This window comes from Pseudophryne corroboree, chromosome 8, assembly GCF_028390025.1.
Source record: "Pseudophryne corroboree isolate aPseCor3 chromosome 8, aPseCor3.hap2, whole genome shotgun sequence".
NCBI classification, from domain to species: Eukaryota; Metazoa; Chordata; class Amphibia; order Anura; family Myobatrachidae; genus Pseudophryne; species Pseudophryne corroboree.
The window spans coordinates 298,979,507-299,005,655 of record NC_086451.1 but is presented as its reverse complement, the minus strand read 5'-3'; the positions used below and the strand labels follow the sequence as shown (position 1 = coordinate 299,005,655).

At 47.0% G+C, this 26,149-nt stretch overlaps 1 protein-coding gene across 1 annotated transcript in view; it reads left to right on the top strand.

The window, feature by feature from the left end:
- The window catches only part of AKAP14 (A-kinase anchoring protein 14), a 90,593-nt gene extending 68,710 nt beyond the window's left edge, over positions 1 to 21,883 (top strand). The window contains exons 5-6 of the mRNA XM_063937332.1: positions 568 to 620; positions 20,068 to 21,883. Of these exons, the coding sequence (XP_063793402.1) occupies positions 568 to 620; positions 20,068 to 20,152 (138 nt within the window). The 3' untranslated portion in view covers positions 20,153 to 21,883. The remainder of the gene's footprint in view (positions 1 to 567; positions 621 to 20,067) is intronic.
- The last annotated feature ends 4,266 nt before the right edge of the window (positions 21,884 to 26,149 follow it).

Below are 26,149 nucleotides of genomic sequence, written 5' to 3'. Positions count from 1 at the left end.
CTGGCTATTACTAAAACCTGCACTGTTATGGGCCCTACATATTTAAAGATCCGCCGCCGAGCTGCCCGACGGCGGATACGGGGGGAGTGAAGTTTCTTCACTCCCTCCGTCACCCGGCTCCATTGAAGTGCAGGCAAATATGGACAAGATCGTCCATATTGGCCTGCATGCACAGCCGACAGGGCACCAGCGATGAAAGAGCGCGGGGCCGCGCATCGTTCTTCGCTTGGGCCTCCACACTGAAAGATATGAACGATATCTCGTTCATTCATGAACGAGATCGTTCATACCTTTCAGTGAGATCGACCAGTGTGTAGGGCCTATAAGTGTGCCTTGAGGACCGCGATTGGGAATATCTGGTTTAAACTTAAGATCTTCACCAGACTGGTTGCTTTCTATAGGAAGGTCTCAATGTTTGCCTATTATAAGTATAACTGCTCCATTAACATCTGATGAAAATAAGCTGTAGATTGTAAGCCTCTATGCCCCTTTACAAGATGTCTGGTTTATTTGCACCAATTGGAATTATTTACTTTTTGATTGTCTCAATTATTTGCTGTTTTTCAGAATTTACCAGTGGAAGTATTTTTTATCTTTGAATCAAACAGACTTGTGCACAGGTATGAGAAAATTGCCTGGTTAATGTGTGCAATCTATAAATGTATAATTATAAATGATAAACAAAAACAAACTACAATAAACACATAAGACTATTGCCTATTTTCTTGATACACTAAAACCCCCAACCTAATAGCATTGTTATACTCTGATCATGCAACCATAACCACCAGGTTATAATGAAATGATTTAAAAATAAGAATTTGGGATCCGGTACGGCGCCGATGCGTGCAGCAGCAGCAGTGTGAGCTCCGTGTGCCGCCCCAGCCCGCGCTAGCCCGTACGCTGCACATAGCGTTACAGCCCGCTCCAGAACCGCTCACCTGCCTGTGGGAACACCTCTGGCACCTGATGGAGCGCTTCCTGGCCGCCCCAGAAGCGGCTAAGCCCCTCAAACAACGTCCTGCAAAAACGAAAGGGGAATCCAAGATGGCCGCCGGACAGCAGACACATCCGCAGCAGCAGCAAATACACACAGATCGTGAGTTACATTCCTCCTCTGACTCCTCTGTGAACACAGCTCTCCCTGTACATGCTGCCCCCTCTACACAGAAGTCTAATAAGACTACAGAGCAGGCTGAGGGCCCAATTACATACTCTGACATGGTAAAGGCAATTCAGGACTCCATTAATCCTATTATGGAATCTCATGCTGCCAAAGTCACACAGGCAGTGCATGACATCAAATCACAGTTTAAACAGCTTTCCAAACGGGTGCAGGCTAATGAACAGCGCCTTGGGGAGACATTTCATGACGTTGCCGATTTAAAGGAACAGTGCGCCTTTCTTCAGAAATCCCATTACCAGCTTCTTAATAAGGTCGACGATCTCGAGAATAGATCACGTCGAAATAATCTGAGGGTTGTTGGGCTACCCGAAGCCCTTAAAGGGCCAGCACTCCTTTCCTTCATACAAGACACGCTGCCAGATCTGCTTGATATCCAAGATTCCTGCACGGGTATGATTGTGGAGAGGGCCCATCGCATTGGTCCTGCAAGGCCTACGCAGGATTCCCGACCCCGAGCTGTTATTTTCCGTTGTCTAAATTACATCCACAAAGACACCATCTGGTCTGCGTCTCGCCGTAAGCGGAACTTACAATGGAACGATGTGAAGATTTTTATCTTCCAAGATTATTCGGCAGAGGTGGCCAGGGCACGACGTGAATTCACCCCACTTTGTTCCCGCCTAGCAAAAGCAAATAGAAAATTCGCTCTTATATACCCAGCACGATTACGCCTGTTCAAAGGATCTTCATTTACAGACTTCTCCACCGTGGCTGATGCGGAAGCATATCTACTGGAAGAGGAGAACGGCCGTTCCTCACTGCGCCAGCCCTCAACGGACTCGACTCCTGACTGCTAACCACGGCTATAAAATTCCTTAGCGTGGTTATCTCCTCCTTTACTGGCGATTACTCTATTACTTTGATATATCTGTTTATGTTATAGCTGTTAATCGCTAGAAGTTCTTGAAATTATTGGTGGGAGGAGACGCCTCTCTTACCGGCGTAAATGCTATGGCGGGTGCCATTTCATCATTAATCCCATTCTGAATGGGATCCTTCTTTTAAGGCGCCTTCCACCTAAAGTTTTCCACATATTATTCTAAGTTATGTTTTGTTTATGCCATATATAAGCTATGCTTATTATTTCTCAGTACCAGGGCTGGGGCAAGCCTGGAGTTCTTATCTGGTTCTCCAATTGGCGAACTATAGGTCAATTTAGATTATCTTTGTACCTGAAGTGCTCTTTTGATGCTAATCCTTTGATCCATTCTTTTCTGGATCCTTTGCTTTACTTTCCCCCACTTTTTCTACCCATTGTTCTCTCCTCTCTGTGTCTTGTCCTGTTGGTTTTCTGTGTCCATGATAGCAATGTATTTTGTAGATATGATATTATCGGTTTTATTTATTGCCATGAACCATACCTTTCTTCAGCAGAATGATGACCAGTTTAAAAATTTGCACATATAATGTAGGTGGCTTCCACTCCCCCATAAAGAGGAAGAAAATCTTACTTTACTTATCTAAACTACATGTAGATGTTGCATTCCTCCAGGAGTCTCATCTCCTTCCCCCTGAGATTGACAAGCTCAATTGCCTGGGCTGGAGAGTGCTGGCGTCCGCCCCATTTACTGCCAAGGCCCGTGGGGTACTCATTTTGATTAGACGCTCCGTCCAAGTAGACCTTCACTCCTCCCAATCTGATACTGAAGGCAGATACCTCATTGTAGACGCCACTCTAGATGACTCACGCTTTCTACTGTGTAATGTATACGCCCCCAATATCGATCCCCAACCCTTTTTTCTGTCCATTGCCGCTAAACTGCACCCACACTCTCATAAACAGGTGATACTCGCAGGTGACTTTAACTCTACTGTATCCAATGCTCTTGATAGGAACACCAAATCCAGATCTAGCCGTTATACTCCCAAATATGGTTTACCATATTTAATGTCACAGCTGCACTTGGTGGACGTGTGGCGAGCCTGTCATCCAGTCGACCGTGAATACACTTGTTTATCGGCTGCTCATGGTACACTGTCGAGAATCGATTATCTGCTCATCTCGGCTTCTATGTTTACCAGGGTGCAAACTTCTGAAATTGAACCGGTGTCCTTGTCGGATCATGCGGTCTGCTGGATGGCTCTCGCCACCTTCCCCAATAGAGGCCCTGTCAGACAATGGCGCTTCCCATCCCACCTGACCAATTCCATTCAATTTAGAAATATGCTGGAGGCATCATGGGCTGACTTCACACATTGTAATATAACTGCAGAGAAGGAATCACCGCTCCTGTTCTGGCAGACGTCTAAGACAGTACTAAGAGGTGCTATCATCTCCTTCACCTCCAAACATAAGAAAGACACACAAGCTCTGTACCTTGATGCTCAATCTAAACTTACTGACGCCTACCAAGCGTTCACGCGGTCCCCCACCCCAATTACCAGAAAACTCTACCATGAACAGAAATCCCTTTTTGACAAACTCTTAACCCAAACCGAATCTAAATTAACATTTATGTCTCAATGTAGATTTCATAAATTCGGCAATCGATCTAGTCGATTGCTTTCAAATCTCCTGAAAGGTCAACATCCCCCAACACTTATCCATGCTCTAACTAGGGCTGACGGCACTGTGGTACATGATTGTGACCAGGTGTCTGAGGTTCTGCAGTCTTTTTATTCCTCACTATATTCTGAACCCTCTATTGATTACCAACAACAACACTCTTTCTGGTCTTCCCTTACGCTTCCCTCTCTATCTTCTACCTCATCCCAACCCCTACTGAACCCCATTACTGAGGAGGAGGTGCTCCATGCAATTCACTGTTTGAAACCAAACAAAACCCCTGGACCTGACGGTCTAACCAATGAATACTATAAAATACTGGCCCCTCAATTGGTCAAACCCCTTTGTAAACTATTCAACTTGCTGTTGTCCGGAACACCTCCTCCACTATACTTCAACGCTGCGATTCTAAAAATCCTCCATAAACCAGGGAGAAACCCCCTGCTTCCCAGTTCATATAGACCTATATCCTTATTGAATACGGATTACAAGATATATACCAAGATCTTGGCAGACCGGGTAAAGCTTCTCTTGCCCTCTCTGATCCAGGAAGACCAGACAGGGTTTATTTGGGGGCGCCACTCTACGGTGAATGTGCGTAAGATACTGACTGTCATGCAGTGGTTGGAGACCTCGGGAGACCAGAACCCCTATGCCCTTCTCTCCCTTGATGCTGAGAAGGCTTTTGACCTAGTCACATGGGATCACCTTTTTGACACCATGCACAGGTTTGGATTCCCGGAGGCCTTCATCCATGCAGTACGTCTTCTCTATCATGACTCTTCCTCTCAAATCCTCTCTAACAATTATATGTCCTCTCCCATCCCCCTCCATAGAGGGACCAGACAAGGTTGCCCCCTTTCACCTCTTCTATTTGCTATAGCTATAGAACCCCTAGCCACTGCACTGCGCATGTCTCTAGAATATACTGGTATTGGTGTTGGGTCGACTGAAGTGAAACTCAGTCTATTTGCCGATGACATGCTTTTATTTATCTCTAACCCCCAATTTTCCATCCCTGCTATAAAGCACATTATAGATAATTTTAGCTCTTTCTCGGGATTTCGCGTGAACTATGACAAGTCACGCCTCCTCCCTCTAGGCCCTGGTCACTCCACAAACCTTCTATCCCCCACGCTGACACAATTCACAATTTGCCGCTCTCCACTTAAATACTTAGGCATCATGATTCCCCCTAATCTGGACGCCCTATACTCTGCTAATTTCCACCAGATATACTCCTCGGCGGAGAAATTATTGAACGGATGGATGGATTTACCTCTATCATTGTCTGGTAGGGTAGTGGTTATTAAAAGCTTTATTTTCCCCAAATTATCCTATGTCCTCCAAATGCTTCCCTTGCAACTTTCCAAGTCAGATATCCAACGATTTGACTCCCTGTTTACAAGATTTATCTGGGCAAAAAAGAAATCTAGGGTATCCCGCCATATTTTGCGACTGCCGAGGCCGGAGGGTGGTTTTGGGATGCCAGACATCTCTGCTTTTTCAAATGCAGCTATGTATCGATACATGGTGGATTGGTTTTCTGGTGGTTCCGTATATACTCTCCCCAACATAGAGGAACACCTTTTCCATCCTTTCTCCCCAGCTGCTCTCCTTCATGCACCTACCTCACTGATTCCTTCCCATATAAAATCCAACATACTCTTTCATGACACTTATAAAGCCTGGAAATCTATCAATAAACGATTGCACAGGAATTCCTCTAACTCCCCTTACACCACCTTTTGGGGCAACCCACAATTTCCTCCTGGTTTGGACGGCCGTGCTTACTTGACGTGGAAAGAGAAGGGCATCTCGTGCATTCGAGATATCTTTGACCCTGGGGGTAAGCTCTACTCTTTCTCTGCATTATCAGATAGATATGGTCTACCCAACTCCCAATTTTATATGTACCTCCAATCCCGTCATTTTGCACAGTCGTTACCACCTGGAATGGCCCTTGATACGGCCATTGACCCTCTTACCCCTCTCTTGCGTTTTAATCTGACCATAGGATATAGGCTGCGTAATTTATATTCTATTCTCATAGACTCAGGGAAAACACCCTTGCAAAGTGCTCTCCACTCGCGCTGGCAGCGGGACATACCTGATTTCCCGGCTATGTCGGTACTTATGTCCAAACTGTCCCCCACATTTAAATATTTAAAATCCGCAGCTTTGCAGGAAACGCACCTCAAATTCTTAAATAGAGCCTACATCTCCCCGAAACAGCATTCCTATTTCACCCTGGCCTCTACGGGTCGATGTTTTAAATGTGGGATGGCTGAGGCCACATACTATCATAACTTCTGGGACTGCAGGAAAATAAGAACTTTCTGGGACAAACTGATAAACCATGTTAATGATATCTTTTCAGTTCGAATCACCAAGCTCCCTACCGCATGTCTATTTTACTGCTTTTCAGATTGGGACCTGGGACCACACAAACAGAAGATTATACCTGCCCTGACAGTTATCCTCACTATCGCTAAAAAATTAATCCTCACCCATTGGTTACACAGACAACCTCCATCTATTACAGAAATGAGAACCTCTCTGCTAAACAACATATTTTACGAGCGACAGGCTCTAGTACCGGATATAGAGTCAGGGGCCCCTAGATTCTATAGGAAATGGGAAACTGTTATACAAAGCTTTGATAATGCCACTCAGCTCAGAATCCAGAAAATTTTCGAACCCACCACTTGGTATTTGTATAGACAGATTGATTAATGTTATTAACTATGTTAAGCTTGAAATGTGTTGAGCCGGTAAATAATGTCTACTTATCGCAGTCCACAGGACATATATCCAACCCGACAACCTTATGGTATGGTTTTCCCTTTAGAGAACGATGCTGTATGTTGTCCTGTCTTCATGTCTTGTCCACCCCCCCCCCCCCTTCCCTTCCATCTCCCACCCCCTCTTTTTCTTTCTTTCTCCTCTCATTTCTCCTCCCTCTACAATCTATACGAATTCGATTTTCCTACCTAACCAATCTTCTTTATAAAATAGAAAATTATTTGAAGAAGGGTTATTATCTCTTCACTTTCTGTTTTCTTTCTCCTTGTCTGTAGTGGTCTCTCAGCTGCTAAGGGTCTATATGGTCAGATACTGAGGCTTATTACAAGTCTTTACTTCCACTAGATACCTTCATGTCTCTTTAATACCAGATCTCACATTTCACTAAGCAAAATGGTAACCCTAGACAATAGGAGTGGAATATATCCTATAGATATCATTTATTACCAAATTCTTACATGTACTATATGTAATTATGCATGTATTTTCCACATACCGAGACTTTATTGTATGACCCTGACCTACCTCGTATTTCTGTTATTTGTACCTCTCCACTATGAATCCAGACATGGAATTTTGTACATCTATCTCTACCTTTCTTCAATAAACATTGTTTTGAAAAAAAAAAAAAAATAAGAATTTACTTACCGATAATTCTATTTCTCGTAGTCCGTAGTGGATGCTGGGAACTCCGTAAGGACCATGGGGAATAGCGGCTCCGCAGGAGACTGGGCACAAAAGTAAAGCTTTAGGACTACCTGGTGTGCACTGGCTCCTCCCCCTATGACCCTCCTCCAAGCCTCAGTTAGGATACTGTGCCCGGACGAGCGTACACAATAAGGAAGGATTTTGAATCCCGGGTAAGACTCATACCAGCCACACCAATCACACCGTACAACCTGTGATCTGAACCCAGTTAACAGCATGATAACAGAGGAGCCTCTGAAAAGATGGCTCACAACAATAATAACCCGAGTTTTGTAACAATAACTATGTACAAGTATTGCAGACAATCCGCACTTGGGATGGGCGCCCAGCATCCACTACGAACTACGAGAAATAGAATTATCGGTAAGTAAATTCTTATTTTCTCTGACGTCCTAGTGGATGCTGGGAACTCCGTAAGGACCATGGGGATTATACCAAAGCTCCCAAACGGGCGGGAGAGTGCGGATGACTCTGCAGCACCGAATGAGAGAACTCCAGGTCCTCTGTAGCCAGGGTATCAAATTTGTAGAATTTAGCAAACGTGTTTGCCCCTGACCAAGTAGCTGCTCGGCAAAGTTGTAAAGCCGAGACCCCTCGGGCAGCCGCCCAAGATGAGCCCACCTTCCTTGTGGAATGGGCTTTTACAGATTTTGGCTGTGGCAGGCCTGCCACAGAATGTGCAAGCTGCATTGTACTACAAATCCAACGAGCAATAGTCTGCTTAGAAGCAGGAGCACCCAGCTTGTTGGGTGCATACAGGATAAACAGCGAGTCAGATTTTCTGACTCCAGCCGTCCTGGAAACATATATTTTCAGGGCCCTGACTACGTCCAGCAACTTGGAGTCCTCCAAGTCCCTAGAAGCCGCAGGTACCACAATAGGCTGGTTCAAGTGAAACGCTGAAACCACCTTAGGGAGAAATTGAGGACGAGTCCTCAATTCTGCCCTGTCCGTATGAAAAATTAGGTAAGGGCTTTTATAGGATAAAGCCGCCAATTCTGAGACACGCCTGGCTGAAGCCAGGGCCAACAGCATTACCACTTTCCATGTGAGATATTTTAAGTCCACAGTGGTGAGTGGTTCAAACCAATGTGATTTTAGGAACCCCAAAACTACATTGAGATCCCAAGGTGCCACTGGAGGCACAAAAGGAGGCTGTATATGCAGTACCCCCTTGACAAACGTCTGAACTTCAGGAACTGAAGCCAGTTCTTTCTGGAAGAAAATCGACAGGGCCGAAATTTGAACCTTAATGGACCCTAATTTTAGGCCCATAGACAGTCCTGTTTGCAGGAAATGCAGGAAACGACCCAGTTGAAATTCCTCTGTAGGGGCCTTCCTGGCCTCGCACCACGCAACATATATACGCCAAATACGGTGATAATGCTGTACGGTTACATCCTTCTTGGCTTTGATCAGGGTAGGGATGACTTCATCCGGAATGCCTTTTTCCTTCAGGATCCGGCGTTCAACCGCCATGCCGTCAAACGCAGCCGCGGTAAGTCTTGGAACAGACAGGGTCCCTGCTGGAGCAGGTCCCTTCTTAGAGGTAGAGGCCACGGGTCCTCTGTGAGCATCTCTTGAAGTTCCGGGTACCAAGTCCTTCTTGGCCAATCCGGAGCCACGAGTATAGTCCTTACTCCTCTCCTTCTTATGATTCTCAGTACCTTGGGTATGAGAGGCAGAGGAGGGAACACATACACTGACTGGTACACCCACGGTGTTACCAGAGCGTCCACAGCTATTGCCTGAGGGTCCCTTGACCTGGCGCAATACCTGTCTAGTTTTTTGTTGAGGCGGGACGCCATCATGTCCACCTTTGGTTTTTCCCAACGGTTCACAATCATGTGGAAGACTTCTGGGTGAAGTCCCCACTCTCCCGGGTGGAGGTCGTGTCTGCTGAGGAAGTCTGCTTCCCAGTTGTCCACTCCCGGAATGAACACTGCTGACAGTGCTATCACATGATTTTCCGCCCAGCGAAGAATCCTTGCAACTTCTGCCATTGCCCTCCTGCTTCTTGTGCCGCCCTGTCTGTTTACGTGGGCGACTGCCGTGATGTTGTCTGACTGGATCAGCACCGGCTGACCTTGAAGCAGAGGTCTTGCTAGGCTTAGAGCATTGTAGATGGCCCTTAGCTCCAGGATATTTATGTGAAGTGATGTCTCCAGGCTTGACCACAAGCCCTGGAAATTTCTTCCCTGTGTGACTGCTCCCCAGCCTCTCAGGCTGGCATCCGTGGTCACCAGGACCCAGTCCTGAATGCCGAATCTGCGGCCCTCTAGAAGATGAGCACTCTGCAACCACCACAGGAGAGACACCCTTGTCCTTGGTGACAAGATTATCCGCTGATGCATCTGAAGATGCGACCCGGACCATTTGTCTAGCAGATCCCACTGGAAGGTTCTTGCGTGGAATCTGCCGAATGGGATTGCTTCGTAAGAAGCCACCATCTTTCCCAGGACCCTTGTGCATTGATGCACTGAGACTTGGCCTGGTTTTAGGAGATTTCTGACTAGTTCGGATAACTCCCTGGCTTTCTCCTCCGGGAGAAACACCTTTTTCTGGACTGTGTCCAGGATCATCCCTAGGAATAGAAGTCGTGTCGTCGGGATCAGCTGCGATTTTGGAATATTGAGAATCCAACCGTGCTGGCGCAGCACTATCTGAGATAGTGCTACTCCGACTTCCAACTGTTCCCTGGATCTTGCCCTTATCAGGAGATCGTCCAAGTAAGGGATAACTAAAACTCCCTTCCTTCGAAGGAGTATCATCATTTCGGCCATTACCTTGGTAAAGACCCGGGGTGCCGTGGACAATCCAAACGGCAGCGTCTGAAACTGATAGTGACAGTTCTGTACCACAAACCTGAGGTACCCTTGGTGAGAAGGGTAAATTGGGACATGTAGGTAAGCATCTTTGATGTCCAGAGACACCATATAGTCCCCTTCTTCCAGGTTTGCAATCACTGCTCTGAGTGACTCCATCTTGAATTTGAACCTTTGTATGTAAGTGTTCAAGGATTTTAGGTTTAAAATTGGTCTCACCGAGCCGTCCGGCTTCGGTACCACAAATAGTGTGGAATAGTACCCCTTTTCCTGTTGTAGGAGGGGTACCTTGATTATCACCTGCTGGGAATATAGCTTGTGAATGGCTTCCAATACTGCCTCCCTGTCTGAGGGAGACGTCGGTAAAGCAGACTTTAGAAAACGGCGAGGGGGAGACGTCTCGAATTCCAATTTGTACCCCTGAGATACCACCTGAAGGATCCAGGGGTCCACTTGCGAGTGGGCCCACTGCGCACTGAACTTCTGGAGACGGGCCCCCACCGTGCCTGAGTCCGCTTGTAAAGCCCCAGCGTCATGCTGAGGACTTTGCGGAGGCGGGAGAGGGCTTTTGTTCCTGGGAACTGGCTGTTTGTTGCAGCCTTTTTCCTCTCCCTCTGCCACGGGGCAGAAATGAGGCGCCTTTTGCCCGCTTGCCCTTATGGGGCCGAAAGGACTGCGCCTGATAATACGGCGTCTTCTTAGGTTGAGAAGCTACCTGGGGTAAAAATGTGGATTTTCCAGCAGTTGCCGTGGCTACCAGGTCTGATAGACCTACCCCAAATAACTCCTCCCCCTTATAAGGCAATACTTCCATGTGCCTTTTAGAATCCGCATCACCTGACCACTGCCGCGTCCATAAACCTCTTCTTGCAGAAATGGACAGCGCGCTAACTCTTGATGCCAGTCGGCAAATATCCCTCTGTGCATCACGCATATATAGAAATGCATCCTTCAAATGCTCTATAGTCAGTAATATACTGTCCCTATCTAGGGTATCAATATTTTCAGTCAGGGAATCCGACCACGCCAGGCCCGCACTGCACATCCAGGCTGAGGCGATTACTGGTCGCAGTATAACACCCGTGTGAGTGTATATACATTTTAGGATATTCTCCAGCTTTCTATCGGCAGGTTCCTTTAGGGCGGCCGTATCAGGAGAGGGTAGTGCTACCTGTTTAGACAAGCGTGTGAGCGCTTTATCCACCCTAGGGGGTGTTTCCCAACGTGCCCTATCCTCTGGCGGGAAAGGGTACGATGCCAATAACCTTTTAGGAATTATCAGTTTTTTATCGGGGGAAACCCACGCCTCATCACACACTTCATTTAATTCCTCGGATACAGGAAAAACTACAGGCAGTTTTTTCTCACCAAACATAATACCCTTTTTAGTGGTACTTGTATTATCAAAGATATGCAATACATTTTTCATTGCTTCAATCATGTAACGTGTGGCCCTAGTGGAAGTCACGTTTGTCTCCTCATCATCGACACTGGAGTCAGTATCCGTGCCTGTGTCTGCCATTTGAGGTAACGGGCGTTTTAAAGCCCCTGATGGCGTTTGAGACCCCTGGACAGGCACAAGCTGAGTAGCCGGCTGTCTCATGTCGTCAACTGTCTGTCGTAAAGAGCTGACACTGTCACGCAATTCCTTCCATAAGCTCATCCACTCAGGTGTCGACTCCCTAGGGGGTGACAACTCTATAATAGGCAATTGCTCCGCCTCCATCTCATTTTCCTCCTCAAACATGTCGACACAATCGTACCAACACACCGCACACACACAGGGAATGCTCTGATAGAGGACAGGACCCCACTAGCCCTTTGGGGAGACAGAGGGAGAGTATGCCAGCACACACCAGAGCGCTATATATAGACAGGAATACCACTATAAAATGTGCTTTTCCCTTTATAGCTGCTGTTAGTATCAAAACTGCGCCAAATTAGTGCCCCCCTCTCTTTTTTACCCTTTTCTGTAGTGCAGGACTGCAGGGGAGAGTCAGGGAGACGTCCTTCCAGCGGAGCTGTGATGGAAAATGGCGCCAGTGTGCTGAGGAGATAGGCTCCGCCCCCTTCTCGCCGGCCCTTTTCTCCCGCTTTTTGGTGAGTTCTGGCAGGGGTTAAAATACATCCATATAGCCCTGGGGGTTATATGTGGTGTATTTATGCCAGCCAAGGTGTTTACATTGCTGCTCAGGGCGCCCCCCCCCTAGCGCCCTGCACCCTCAGTGACCTCAGTGTGAAGTGTGCCTGAGTAACAATGGCGCACAGCTGCAGTGCTGTGCGCTACCGTGTTGAAGACTGATGTCTTCTGCCGCCGATTTTTCCGGACCTCTTCTTGCTTCTGGCTCTGTAAGGGGGCTGGCGGCGCGGCTCTGGGACCGAGCTCCGAGGCTGGGCCTGTGTTCGGTCCCTCTGGAGCTAATGGTGTCCAGTAGCCTAAGAAGCCCAAGCTGGCTGCAAGCAGGCAGGTTCGCTTCTTCTCCCCTTAGTCCCTCGATGCAGTGAGCCTGTTGCCAGCAGGTCTCACTGAAAATAAAAAACCTAAAACTAAACTTTCACTAAGAAGCTCAGGAGAGCCCCTAGTGTGCACCCTTCTCGGCCGGGCACAAAAATCTAACTGAGGCTTGGAGGAGGGTCATAGGGGGAGGAGCCAGTGCACACCAGGTAGTCCTAAAGCTTTACTTTTGTGCCCAGTCTCCTGCGGAGCCGCTATTCCCTATGGTCCTTACGGAGTTCCCAGCATCCACTAGGACGTCAGAGAAAATACATTAAGTCATAGTCATATCTGTTGTGGTATGGATGAAAAGCAACATTAAAATGTACTCGTTCCTCCACTGCAATAAGGTTTATATCCCTGGCACACAGGGCCACAGTGGCTGTAGACATAACTGCACTGCCTGATGTGTGGCATTATCAGTAGCGGATCTTGCCACGGGCAAGCAGGACTTTTGCCCGGGGTGCCACCTTCCGGAGGGAGCCGGCGCCATCCGGAGGGCGCCACACCATGGCAAGATCCGCCACTGTGCCCACCGCAGTGCCCCGCTGTGCCCCCCGCTTTGAAGGGAACCAGACGCGTAGCGTCTAGTTTCCCTTCATGGAGAGGACGTTTGCTGTGCGGTGCGCGATGACGTCATCGCGCACCGCACAGCATAGTGGCACAGACACTAGGGGTCATAATTGACCTCTAGTGTCGATGCTGTTCTATGGGAGAGACGTAATAACGTCTCTCCCATAGATCGAGGAGAGAAGAGCGGCGCCAGCGGAGGAGGTCTGCAGCGGTCTGGATCAGGAACGGGGATAGTAAGTATACTTTTTTTGATTTTATTTTTTCTTTCAGCGGCGCTACAGGGGGCATAAATGGGGGCGTAACTGACCACGCCCCCATTTGAAGCCACGCCTCTATACTTTGCCCGGGGCGCCACAAGGGCAAGAACCGGCCCTGTGCATTATATGGTGGATAGTGACACCTGTTTTCATCTCTTGCAATATGCTAATGGATAAGGATATCCAGGTTTATGGAGCGTAGTCACGCAGTATAGTTATTACGATAAGAGGAATAAACCACAATGGCTGACATCAGCATCAGACAAAATGTAGACCAAAATAATCCTGCATAGGAGAACACAAATAGGTTGAACTTGATGGACAAATTGTCTTTTTTTCAACCTTAGATACTATGTTACTAATAATTTGCAGTAAGTGGTATACCAAGTTGTTGTTTTTTTTGTAAACTGTATATAGCCTAATGGAAGTGCACACTGTTTGGACTGTATATTGCAAGTACCAGTGAGCAAGTAGCTCCCATAAGTTTTATATGCAGTGTCTGTGACACTCCATCATCCACTGTACTTCCTCTAAGTTAGAAGGCACGATGTAGAACATAGGAAGCCCCTGACATGATGACTCCTTAAGCACTGCCCCCGCCCCCCTTTCGGGTCCGAGCATCAGCAACTGTGATGGGAGTTCCCAACCCCATTTGAGCTCCTGCTGTGCTCGGGAAGAGCTCCCTTACCACAATAAATATGCTGTATCCTAGATTTTCCTGCACTGAACAGCGAGGCTACCATTTCTGTACGTATTATCATTACTATGCTAAATGCACATTGTTGTTGCTTTGGCAACACTATGCTCTAAACAAGGAGAGTGATGGTAGACTTACCATGGTTAACTCTCTATCTGCAAGGTACATTGGGTTCCACAGGGAAACATCAGGGTGTAGAGTGGATCTTGATCCAGAAGCACCAATAGGCTAAAGCTTTAGGCTGTCCCAGGATGCATTGGGGCCTCCTCTATAAATCCCGTCTCCAGGCACTGGAGCTCAGTTTCGTTAACCAGTCAAATGCAGGAGCAGGCAAGAGAGACGGCAGATGTTAGTCACATAGAACCACATTCTCACAACAGGAGAAGGGACCAGCGGCTAATGCCATACAAAACCATAGAAGCTAGGTGCGTCAGGGTGGGTGCCCTGTGGAACCCAATGTACCACGCAGAAAGAGTTAACCATGGTAAGTCTACCATAACTCTCCTTTTCTGCAGCATGGTACATTGTGTTCCACAGGGAGACATCGGGGATGTCCAAAAGCAGTTCCTCAAGGGAGGGGACGTACTTTAGCGGGTATGAAAACCCAGCGTCCAAAGGAAGCATCCTGGGAGGTGGAAGAATCAAAGGCATAGAACCTAATGAACTTGTTCACCGAGGACCACGTAGCTGCCTTGCACAATTGTTCTGCAGACGCGCCACGGTGGGCCACCCAAGAAGGTCAAACAGACCGAGTAGAATGGGCTTTAATAGCAGCAGGAGCTTGGAGTCCAGCCTGCGCATAAGCTTGTGCAATCACCATTCTAATCCATCTGGCCAAGGTTTCCTTATTCGCAGGCCAGCCACGTTTGTGAAAACCAAACAAGACAAAAAGGAATCTGACCTCCTGATAGAGGTAGTCCTCTCCACATATATACGGAGAGCCCTTACCACATCCAAAGACCGCTCTTTGGAGGACAAATCAGAAGAGATAAAGGCCGGAACCACAATCTCTTGGTTAAGGTGAAAAGATGATACCACCTTAGGTAAATAACCTGGGCGAGTTCTAAGATCTGCCCAGTCACGATGAAATATCAGAAAGGGTAGATGACAGGACAATGGGGCTAATTCAGACCTGATCGCTGCTGTGTGTTTTTGCACAGCGGGCGATCAGGTCTGAACTGCGCATGCACCGCAATGAGCAGGCATGATGGTCCGCAGCGCCGGGGAGTGCCGGGATGGTGCAATAAAAACGATCCCACAGGCAAGAAGATCGCAAGAAGATTGACAGGAAGAGTGCGTTTGTGTGTGGCAACTGACCGTGGAGTGTCCGGAAAAACGCAGGAGGGACCCGCAGTTTTGTGACGTCAGCTCCGGCCCCGATCATCGCAGTGGCTGAGTAAGACCTGGGCTGTGCTGAGACTGCACAAACTTCTGTTTTGTGCAGTTCTCCTGCACATGCGATCGCACACCTGCACAACGAATTCCCTCTCCCTCTGTAGGCAGCGATTACCTGATCGCAGGGATGCAAAAAACGTACCCTAGTGATCAGGTCTGAATTACCCCCTAGGCCCCTAAGTCCAACACCCTTCTAGCAGAGGCAATAGCCAGTAAAAACAAGACCTTGGCTGTTAGCCATTTAAGGTCCACCGACTCAAGAGGTTCAAATGGAGACTCTTGCAGGGCATTCAGGACAACAGATAGATCCCATAGAGCCACAGGAGGGACATAGGAAAGCTGAATCCGTAAGACACCCTGAGTGAATGTATGAACGTCAGGTATAGATGCAATTTTCTCTGAAACCAAACCAACAAGGCAGATATATGAACCTTGAGGGAGGCCAGAAGAAGGCCTAAATCCAGGCCGCGTTGCAGAAAAGCCAGAATTCTGGAAGTTCTGAATCTGTATGCATCATAATTCTTATCAGCACATCAGGTGAAGTAAAAATTCCAGACCCTGTAATAAATCCAGGCAGATGCCGGTTTGCGGGCTTTCAACATAGTTTGGAGGACCGCCTCAGAGAATCCTTTGGCCCTCAGGAGTGATGCTTCAAGAGCCACATCATCAAAGCGAGTCTGGCCAGGTCTGGATAAAGACAAGGGCCCTGTACGAAGAGGTCTGGCCGCTCTGTCGTCTGACCCTGCAGGTCTGAGAACCAATGCCTTTGAAGCCACGCTGGAGCGACAAGAAGTAGTATTCCTCCTTTTTGTTTGAACTTCCGCAGGACCCTGGGCAAAAGTGACACTGGAGGGAACACGTAGGGCAGCCGAAAGTTTAATGAAATTTCTAGTGCGTCCACGAACGCTGCTTGAGGATCCCTGGTCCTTAATCCGAAGACCGGAACCTTGTGATAGTGTTGAGACGCCATCAGGTCTACATATGGTAGGCCCCACTTGTCCACTAGGAGTTGAAAGACTTCCAGATGAAGACTCCACTCTCCGGCGTGCACGTTCTGGCAACTGAGGAAGTCCGCTTCCCAGTTTAGGATGCCCAGAATGAACACTGCCGATATTGCTGGCAGCTGGCGTTCCACCCAACAAAGGATTTTTGACACTTCCATCAAAGCCATGCGGCTTCGAGTGCCGCTTTGATGGTTTATGTATGCCACCATGGTGGCGTTGTCTGACCGTACTTGAACAGGCCTGTTCTTTAACAGAGGCAGGGCGAGAGACAAAGCATTTAACACTGCCCGCAATTCCAGAATGTTTATCGGGAGGAGTGATTCCTCCTTGGTCCAACGACCCTGAAAAGAGTGTTGCTCCGACACCGTACCCCATCCCCTCAGACTGGCTTCCGTTGTCAGCAGGACCCAGTCGGGGATCCAGAAGGGACAGCCCCTGCTCAGTTGTTGGTCCTGTAGCCACCAGTTCAGCGACAGACGAACCTCCGGAGTCAAAGTGATCATGTGAGATCTGATCCGATGAGGTAGGCCATCCCACTTGGAAAGGATTAACCTCTGCAGAGGGTGGGAATGAAATTGAGCGTACTCTACAATGCCGAATGCTGACACCATCAGTGAGGATTTCTTTCAATTGTTGAGCTACCCGTGGCAAGGATTCTGACTCCCTAGCAACGGAGATGGGTCATCATTAACGGCCATGACCTTGGTGAAGATCCGAGGAGCCGTAGCCAGTCCAAATAGCAGAGCCTAGAACTGTTAGTGGAGGTTGCCAATAGCAAACCACAGATACTGCTGATGCGACATTGCAATAGGTATATGCAGGCACGCATCCTGTATATCCAGGCATACCATATAGTCTCCGGGTTCCATAGCCAGTACAATTGAGCGCAGTGTTTCCATACAGAACATGGACACTCACAAACTTGTTCAGCGATTTGAGATTGAGTATAGGCCAGAAAGACCCATTGGGTTTTGGAACTAGAAACAGTAGTAACCTCTGCCTCTGTGGGACAGAGGTACCGGCACTACCAGTCCTGTATTCAGGAGGGAACTGACAACCTTTTGCAGAGCTTGCACCTTTAACGAATCCGAAAGGATAACAGTGTTGCAAAAACTGGCGAGGGGGACATCTCTTGAATGAGACTGCGTACCCATGAGAGATAACTTCCCGCACCCATGCATCTGAAGTGGTCTTTAACATGTCCTGGGGGAACTGCAAAAGTCGGCCTCTCACCCAGGGGGAGCCCCATCCCATCATGCGGCAGGCTTGACTTGTTTAGAAGCAGGGTGAGGGGCCACCCAGGATTGTTTAGCCTTGGGCTTTGCGGTTTTGGGACCATGAGACTGTCTTGGGTGTGCCTGACCTTTTGCTTTCCTTTGAGGCCGAAAGGAACAAAAGGTGGTACCTTTTGCCTTCTGTGCAGATGGATTAGTATTTGGGAGAAATGCAGTCTTAGCAGCTGCTAACTCAGCCACAATTTGATTTAGGTCTTCCCCAAACAAAATGTCCCCCTTAAAGGGGCGTACCTCCAAGGTCTTTTTGGAGTCCAGGTCCACCTTCCATGACCTCAACCACAGAATACGGCATGCCAGGACAGACGTAGTTGACGCCTTGGCTGCCAACAAACCCGCCTCAGAGGACGCCTCCTGAATGTAATAGGTGGCGGTGGTAATGTGAGACAGGTATTGTCTGGCATTTTCAGATATATCCTCAGGCATCTCTTCCTCTAATGCCTGAACCCATGCTTCAATACCTTTTGCAGTCCAAGAGGCTGCGATAGTGGGTCTATGTATAGCACCTGTAAGAGAGTAAATAGATTTCAGGCATCCTTCAACACGCTTATCTGTCGGTTCCTTCAGTGAAGTGACAGTGGTGACAGGCAGAGTGGATGACACCACTAGGTTGGTGACATGAGAATCCACCAGCGGTGGATTTACCCACTTGTTACATAACTCTGCAGGGAGAGGATAGCAGGCCAAGTCACGTTTAGACAGAAATTTCTTCCCTGGATTAGACCAGGGTTCCTGCCTGATGTCCACCAAATGGTCAGAATGCGGTAATAGATTTTTAATCACCTTCTGCCGTTTAAACATATCAGTTTCTTAGCCACACTAGTGGAATCCTCATCATCAGTGATTTGTAGGATCTGCTTAATAGCAACCACTAAGGTAGTGACATCAATTTGCAATGGAGGCTCCTCATCAGAAACACATCATTCAGTGTCTGACAGGACAGTATGCTCCCCCTCTTCTTCAGATGAAACATCTAAGAGATTCATGGATTGTGAGGAGGAAGCAGCCCGCTTAGATGACCCAGAGACACGGGAGTGACCTGGAGTAGGTTTTTGTCTGACCAAGGATTTTTTTAATTTCTGCAACTGGTTAGACAAATTTTCTGCCCAAGGTGGATTAACCATAGGGACAATTTGTGGCTGTAGTGGCACAGGTGGTCCCATAGGGGGCGTAAGGCGTTCCACCAGAGTACCTAGTAGGTTTGTGAACGCAGCCCAGGGTGGTTTCCGGATTGGTTACAGGAGCTGAGGACTGACTGTGAGATATACAACACACAGTACACAGACCATCATACAAAACACTTCCTTCTCTAGTAAATCCTTGGCGCATCCTCTGCAAGATGCAGGAGCGTCCACAGACTTATTGGCCTTCGTGTTAGACATTGTGCACAAATGCAACAACAGGGCAGTTTAGTACGATAAAGCCAGACAGAGTACAATACTTGCGAATAAATCTGTTAGTATGTGACTGGATACACAGTATACAACACCTGCGGATAAATCCGGTATTATGTGACTGACTACACAGTAGAATACACGATATGGGTAAATACTGGGACGCACTATATATATGACCCAGATGCACCTAGTCCCTTAGGGTATAGAATATAGTGATAGATATATCTGGGAAACACTGAAAGTGAAACAACACAGCAGATACAGGACAAACACCACCACAAGCCTGAACTATTGTTACAGTCAGGTTGGATCCATTAAGTCATCTTGTTTACACAAAATCCTGTCCCTACTATCTGCATGCTACACCAGAAATCTAGATTGTCACCTGAACCACTCGTCATACTCCAATGGTTTCTCATTTCACCCACAAAACTGCCATTCACTGGATGTTCTTTTGTTTTGCGTCACGTGTGTGTGGTCTAAACAACAACTGAATCTCTTGGCTACAGTTGCATGCTTTTATGCATTCCAATACTGCCACATGATTGGCTGATTAGATAATTATATCTAACTAATTAATTGCTCACTAAGTGTATTATGCAGTAGTTACATATTTGGTAAACAACAAACATTGCTAACTTACTGAATTACATATGTTTTTGCCTCAGTGAAAGTAAGTCAAGTGAGAGTCAAACATTGGAGAAATCTGATCTAATCATATTTTAAACCCAGCCCAACTGATTGCTGTTTGTCAAGTTTCTCTGCTCTGGAAATGAAACATCTCTACTGCAGCTTTAAAATATATTTTTTATGAAAAAGCCCAGTGTTCTGTTATTTTCTCATTCACTGATGTACAGTAGACTGGAGTTAAAACAGAAAGAGGCATACTGTGTGTACTGATTGCTTTTTCTACTTGTCTCTCTTATAGACCTGGACAGACACGATTCAGAGAAAAATGGCTGAAGGATATAATTGAAAGCAAGATTATAATGATGGACCATGTAACATTTTAATTGTACAGCTCTCAGTAAAAAGTGATCTCTCACTTCAAAGAATGATTTCTAACAACTTTTTTTCACAAAGGAAATCTTGAAGCAAAAAATGTGAAACTATGTATAACCGATTTATGGTCAAACTAATCAATCTGTTCTGTTATCAATTATGGTACATCAGCAACTACAACCCAGTAATGCAGTGATAAAGATGTAAGTGTTCAACCTCATCAGAAGGATGTAAATTGCTCTAATAGGCAAACTGCTCTCAAGTCTTTAAATTACATCTAAAATTGGTTTATTCCGGGAAATATAATACAACAAAAACATTTGGCATTCTGGGATAATTAAATACAGCATCACATGCTGATACCTGAGGGTTCCAGGTTACCAACAGCTTTTATACATATACGTCAATTTAATAACTGAAACATTACTGTATGTACAGATTCAACATCATGTCATCATTACTGTATTAAAGAGCCTATCTGTCTGGCGGTAAATCTAAATAAGAGAACCAAAGTCTCAAGATTGAGAGCATGTTGGAATGTAATATGACTTTGTATTTACTATGTATTATGTATTGTAGAATGTCTTCTTTGGGTCAGTACATATGTACACTTTATACTGTAACTTGCTCACTATAAACTATACCCACGCATTTTACAGGCAGTCATAAGGACAGACATCGCTAGGCGATAACATCTATTAGATGTAAGACACTCATATCTGGTAAGCTATTTTTTGTATCTTGAAGTAAATTTCATTGTATTGTATTTCACCTATAAGTAGCAAAGTGTTGTGCTGTAAAATTGCACTGACAGATGTTTTCTTGTACTCCTGTGTCCATGGGGGTCATTCTGAGTTGATCGCTCGCTAGCTATTTTTTGCAGCGCTGCGATCAGATAGTCGCCGCCTATGGGGGAGTGTATTTTTTGCTTGCAAGTGTGCGAACGCCTGTGCAGCCGAGCTCTGCAAAAACATTTTGTGCACTTTTTAAGTAGGTCTGAACTTACTCAGCCCTTGCGATCACTTCAGCCTGTCTGGTACCGGAATTGACGTCAGACACCAGCCCTGCAAACGCTTGGACACGCCTGCTTTTTTCCAAACACTCCATGAAAACGGTCAGTTTACACACAAACGCCCTCTTCCTGTCAATCTTCTTGCAATCGTCTGTGCGAATGGATTCTTCGTTAAATCCATCGCCCAGCACCGATCCGCTTTGTACCCGTACGACGCGCCTGCGCATTGTGGTGCATACGCAGTTTTGCCAAGTTGTGACCTGATCGCAGCACTGCAAAAAATAGCTAGCGTGCGATCAGATCGGAATGACCCCCCATGTCTCCTGACTTGTTCTCTTTGTTACCTATAATTACTTCCTATACACTGTATTTGTGTGTCTGCTCCAACTTTATAGGTTGCCTGATGCTGCATGTTCTTTTCTCGGATATGCATTGTTATATATGCTCTACTTCACCACTGTTCGGCGCTGATATAAGCTATCTCTTATGTGCATCCCATTTTACATATGCACTTACTGTAGCAGTATAGCCATGACTTTCTGTACAACTTGCAGACAGCCGCTTAGATAATTCCATATTACATTAGCAACTATAGCAGAACCGTTTTATTAAAAGAAACTTGATGCATTGTTAACAGTCAACAAATAAGTGTCCCATGTAAAAATACTAATTCTTTGCATTTCTTTCACTTTCCCAAAAATAAATACAGTAAATTATGATAAATTTTTAACATGTCTGCAAATTTGAAACATAATTCTTGGTGAGGACCCAATAGCGAAAAGTTTTCCATAAGGGAATTGACAGCCTCAATTAGGTTTTAAAAACACACAAAACAACAAAACAACAAAAACAAAAAACACACACACCTTAATATGTACAAATGTGGATTGTTGGTAGATTTATAGCATTTTCCAAATTGATAAGATAAAACAAGTATTTCTCTTCTCCTTAAAAATTTAATTTATACATTGTACATTAAGCTAGTCAGAAAATAACGACTTGTTGGTCATAAGAAAAGGTATCAATCCACTGGTTTGCGATTTGTCATTGTCGTCAGATACAACAAAGCTGGGGTATCTGAAGATGGCAGTGGGCTGCCCAACACTAGAGTTTTCCCACTTATGCTGCACTTGAAAGCCAACGTGGCCTTTGTGCGCAAAACATTTGCTGGACAATGATATAGAACATTTTGAAAGATTAGGTCCTATATCTGGTGTGCACTGGCTCCTCCCTCTATGCCCCTTCTCCAGACCTCAGTTAGGGAAACTGTGCCCGGAAGAGCTGACATTACTAGGAAAGGATTTGGAATCCAGGGTAAGACTCATACCAGCCACACCAATCACACCGTACAACTTGTGATAACTATACCCAGTTAACAGTATGAACAATAACGGAGCCTCATTCAACAGATGGCTCATAACAATAACCCTTTAGTTAAGCAATAACTATATACAAGCCAAGGCCAACAGCATGACCACCTTCCACGTGAGATATTTTAACTCCACGGTCTTAAGTGGCTCAAACCAATGTGATTTTAGGAAATCCAACACAACGTTGAGATCCCAAGGTGCCACTGGGGGCACAAAAGGGGGATGAATATGCAGCACTCCCTTAACAAACGTCTGAACTTCAGGCAGTGAAGCCAGTTCTTTTTGAAAGAAAATAGACAGGGCCGAAATCTGGACTTTTATGGATCCCAATTTTAGGCCCATAGTCACTCCTGACTGTAGGAAGTGCAGAAATCGACCCAGCTGAAATTCCTCTGTTGGGGCCTTCCTGGCCTCACACCAAGCAACATATTTTCGCCATATGCGGTGATAATGTTGTGCTGTCACATCCTTCCTAGCCTTTATCAGCGTAGGAATGACTTCATCCGGAATGCCCTTTTCCATTAGGATCCGGCGTTCAACCGCCATGCCGTCAAACGTAGCCGCGGTAAGTCTTGGAAGAGACAGGGCCCCTGCTGCAGCAGGTCCTGTCGGAGCGGCAGAGGCCATGGGTCCTCTGAGATCATTTCTTGAAGTTCCGGGTACCAAGTTCTTCTTGGCCAGTCCGAAACGATGAGTATAGTTCTTACTCCTCTCTTTCTTATTATCCTCAGTACCTTGGGTATGAGAGGAAGAGGAGGGAACACATAAACCGACTGGTACACCCACGGTGTCACTAGAGCGTCCACAGCTATCGTCTGAGGGTCCCTTGACCTGGCGCAATATCTTTTTAGTTTTTTGTTGAGGCGGGACGCCATCATGTCCACCTGTGGTCGTTCCCAACGGTTTACAATCAGCTGGAAGACTTCTGGATGAAGTCCCCACTCTCCCGGGTGGAGGTCGTGTCTGCTGAGGAAGTCCGCTTCCCAGTTGTCCACTCCCGGAACGAACACCGCTGACAGTGCTAGCACGTGATTCTCCGCCCATCGAAGAATCCTTGTGGCTTCTGCCATTGCCATCCTGCTTCTTGTGGCGCCCTGTCGGTTTACATGGGCGACCGCCGTGATGTTGTCTGACTGAATCAGCACCGGTTGGTTTTGAAGCAGGGATTCTGCTTGACTCAGGGCATTGTAAATGGCCCTTAGTTCCAGAATATTTATGTGTAGGGAAGTTTCCTGACTCGACCATTGTCCTTGGAAATTTCTTCCCTGAGTGACTGCCCCCCAACCTCGGAGGCTTGCATCCGTGGTCACCAGGACCCAGTCCTGTATGCCGAATCTGCGGCCTTCGAGAAGATGCGCACTCTGCAGCCACCACAACAGAGACACCCTGGCCCTCGGGGACAGGGTGATCAACCGATGCATCTGAAGATGCGATCCGGACCACTTGTCCAATAGATCCCACTGGAATATCCTTGCATGGAACCTGCCAAAGGGAATTGCTTCGTAAGAAGCTACCATCTTTCCCAGGATTCGCGTGCAGTGATGCACCGATACCTGTTTTGGTTTGAGGAGTTCCCTGACCAGGGATGATAATTCCTGGGCCTTCTCCTCCGGGAGAAACACTTTCTTCTGTTCTGTGTCCAGAATCATGCCCAGGAACAGCAGACGCGTTGCAGGAATCAGCTGTGACTTTGGGATATTCAGAATCCAGCCGTGCTGATGCAGCACTTCCTGAGATAGTGCTACACTGACTAGCAACTGCTCTTTGGACCTCACCTTTATCAGGAGATCGTCCAAGTACGGGATAATTATAACTCCCTTCTTTCTGAGGAGTATCATCATTTCGGCCTTGGTAAATACCCTCGGTGCCGTGGACAGACCAAACGGCAACGTCTGGAATTGGTAATGACAGTCTTGTACCACAAACCTGAGGTACTCCTCCTGGTGAGGTGGGTAAATGGGGACATGCAGGTATGCATCCTTGATGTCCAATGACACCATAAAATCCCCCTCTTCCAGGCTTGCAATAACCGCCCTGAGCGATTCCATCTTGAACTTCCTTATATAAGTGTTCAAGGATTTTAAATTTAGGATGGGTCTCACCGAACCGTCCGGTTTCGGTACCACAAACATTGTGGAATAGTAACCCCGCCCCTGTTGAAGGGGGGGTACCTTGATTATCACCTGCTGGAGGTACAGCTTGTGAATAGCTGCCAGTACTACCTCCCTTTCTTTGGGAGCAGCTGGCAAGGCTGATTTGAGGTAACGGCGAGGGGGAGTGGCCTCGAACTCCAGCTTGTATCCCTGAGATACCACTTGCAGAACCCAGAGATCCACCTGTGAGCGAACCCACTGGTCGCTGAAGTTCCGGAGACACGCCCCCACCGCACCTGGCTCCGCCAGTGGAGCCCCAGCGTCATGCGGTGGACTTAGAGGAAGCGGGGGAGGATTTTTGTTCCTGGGAACTGGCTGCCTGGTGTAGCTTTTTCCCCCTTCCCTTGCCTCTGGGCAGAAAGGAAGCGCCTCTGACCCGCTTGCCTTTTTGGGGCCGAAAGGACTGTACCTGATAATACGGTGCTTTCTTAGGCTGTGAGGAAACCTGAGGTAAAAATGTCGACTTCCCAGCTGTTGCTGTGGATACGAGGTCCAAGAGACCATTCCCAAACAATTCCTCACCCTTATAAGGCAAAACCTCCATGTGCCTTTTAGAATCAGCATCACCTGTCCACTGCCGGGTCCATAATACTCTCCTGGCAGAAATGGACATTGCATTAATTCTAGATGCCAGCCGGCAAATATCCCTCTGTGCATCCCTCATATATAAGACGTCTTTAATATGCTCTATGGTTAGCAAAATAGTATCCCTATCGAGGGTATCAATATTATCTGACAGGGTATCGGACCAAGCTGCTGCAGCACTACACATCCATGCTGAAGCAATTGCAGGTCTCAGTATAGTACCTGAGTGTGTATATACAGACTTCAGGATAGCCTCCTGCTTTCTATCAGCAGGCTCCTTTAAGGCGGCCGTATCCTGAGACGGCAGTGCCACCTTTTTTGATAAGCGTGTGAGCGCCTTATCCACCCTAGGGGATGTTTCCCAACGTAACCTGTCCTCTGGCGGGAAGGGGTACGCGATTATTAACCTATTAGAAATCACTAGTTTCTTATCTGGGGAACCCCACGCTTCTTCACACACTTCATTCAACTCATCAGATGGGGGAAAAGTCACTGGTTGCTTTTTCTCCCCAAACATAATACCCTTTTTTGTGGTAACCGGGTTAATGTCAGAAATGTGCAACACATTTTTCATTGCCGTAATCATACAACGGATGGCCCTTGTGGATTGTACATTTGTCTCATCCTCGTCTACACTGGAGTCGGACTCCGTGTCGACATCTGTGTCTGCCATCTGAGGTAGCGGGCGTTTTTGAGCCCCTGATGGCCTATGAGACGCCTGGGCTGAGAAGCCGGCTGTCCCACTGCTGTTACGTCATCAAACCTTTTATGTAAGGAGTTGACACTGTCGGTTAATACCTTCCACATATCCACCCACTCTGGTGTCGGCCCCGCAGGGGGTGACATCACACTTATCGGCACCTGCTCCGCCTCCACATAAGCTTCCTC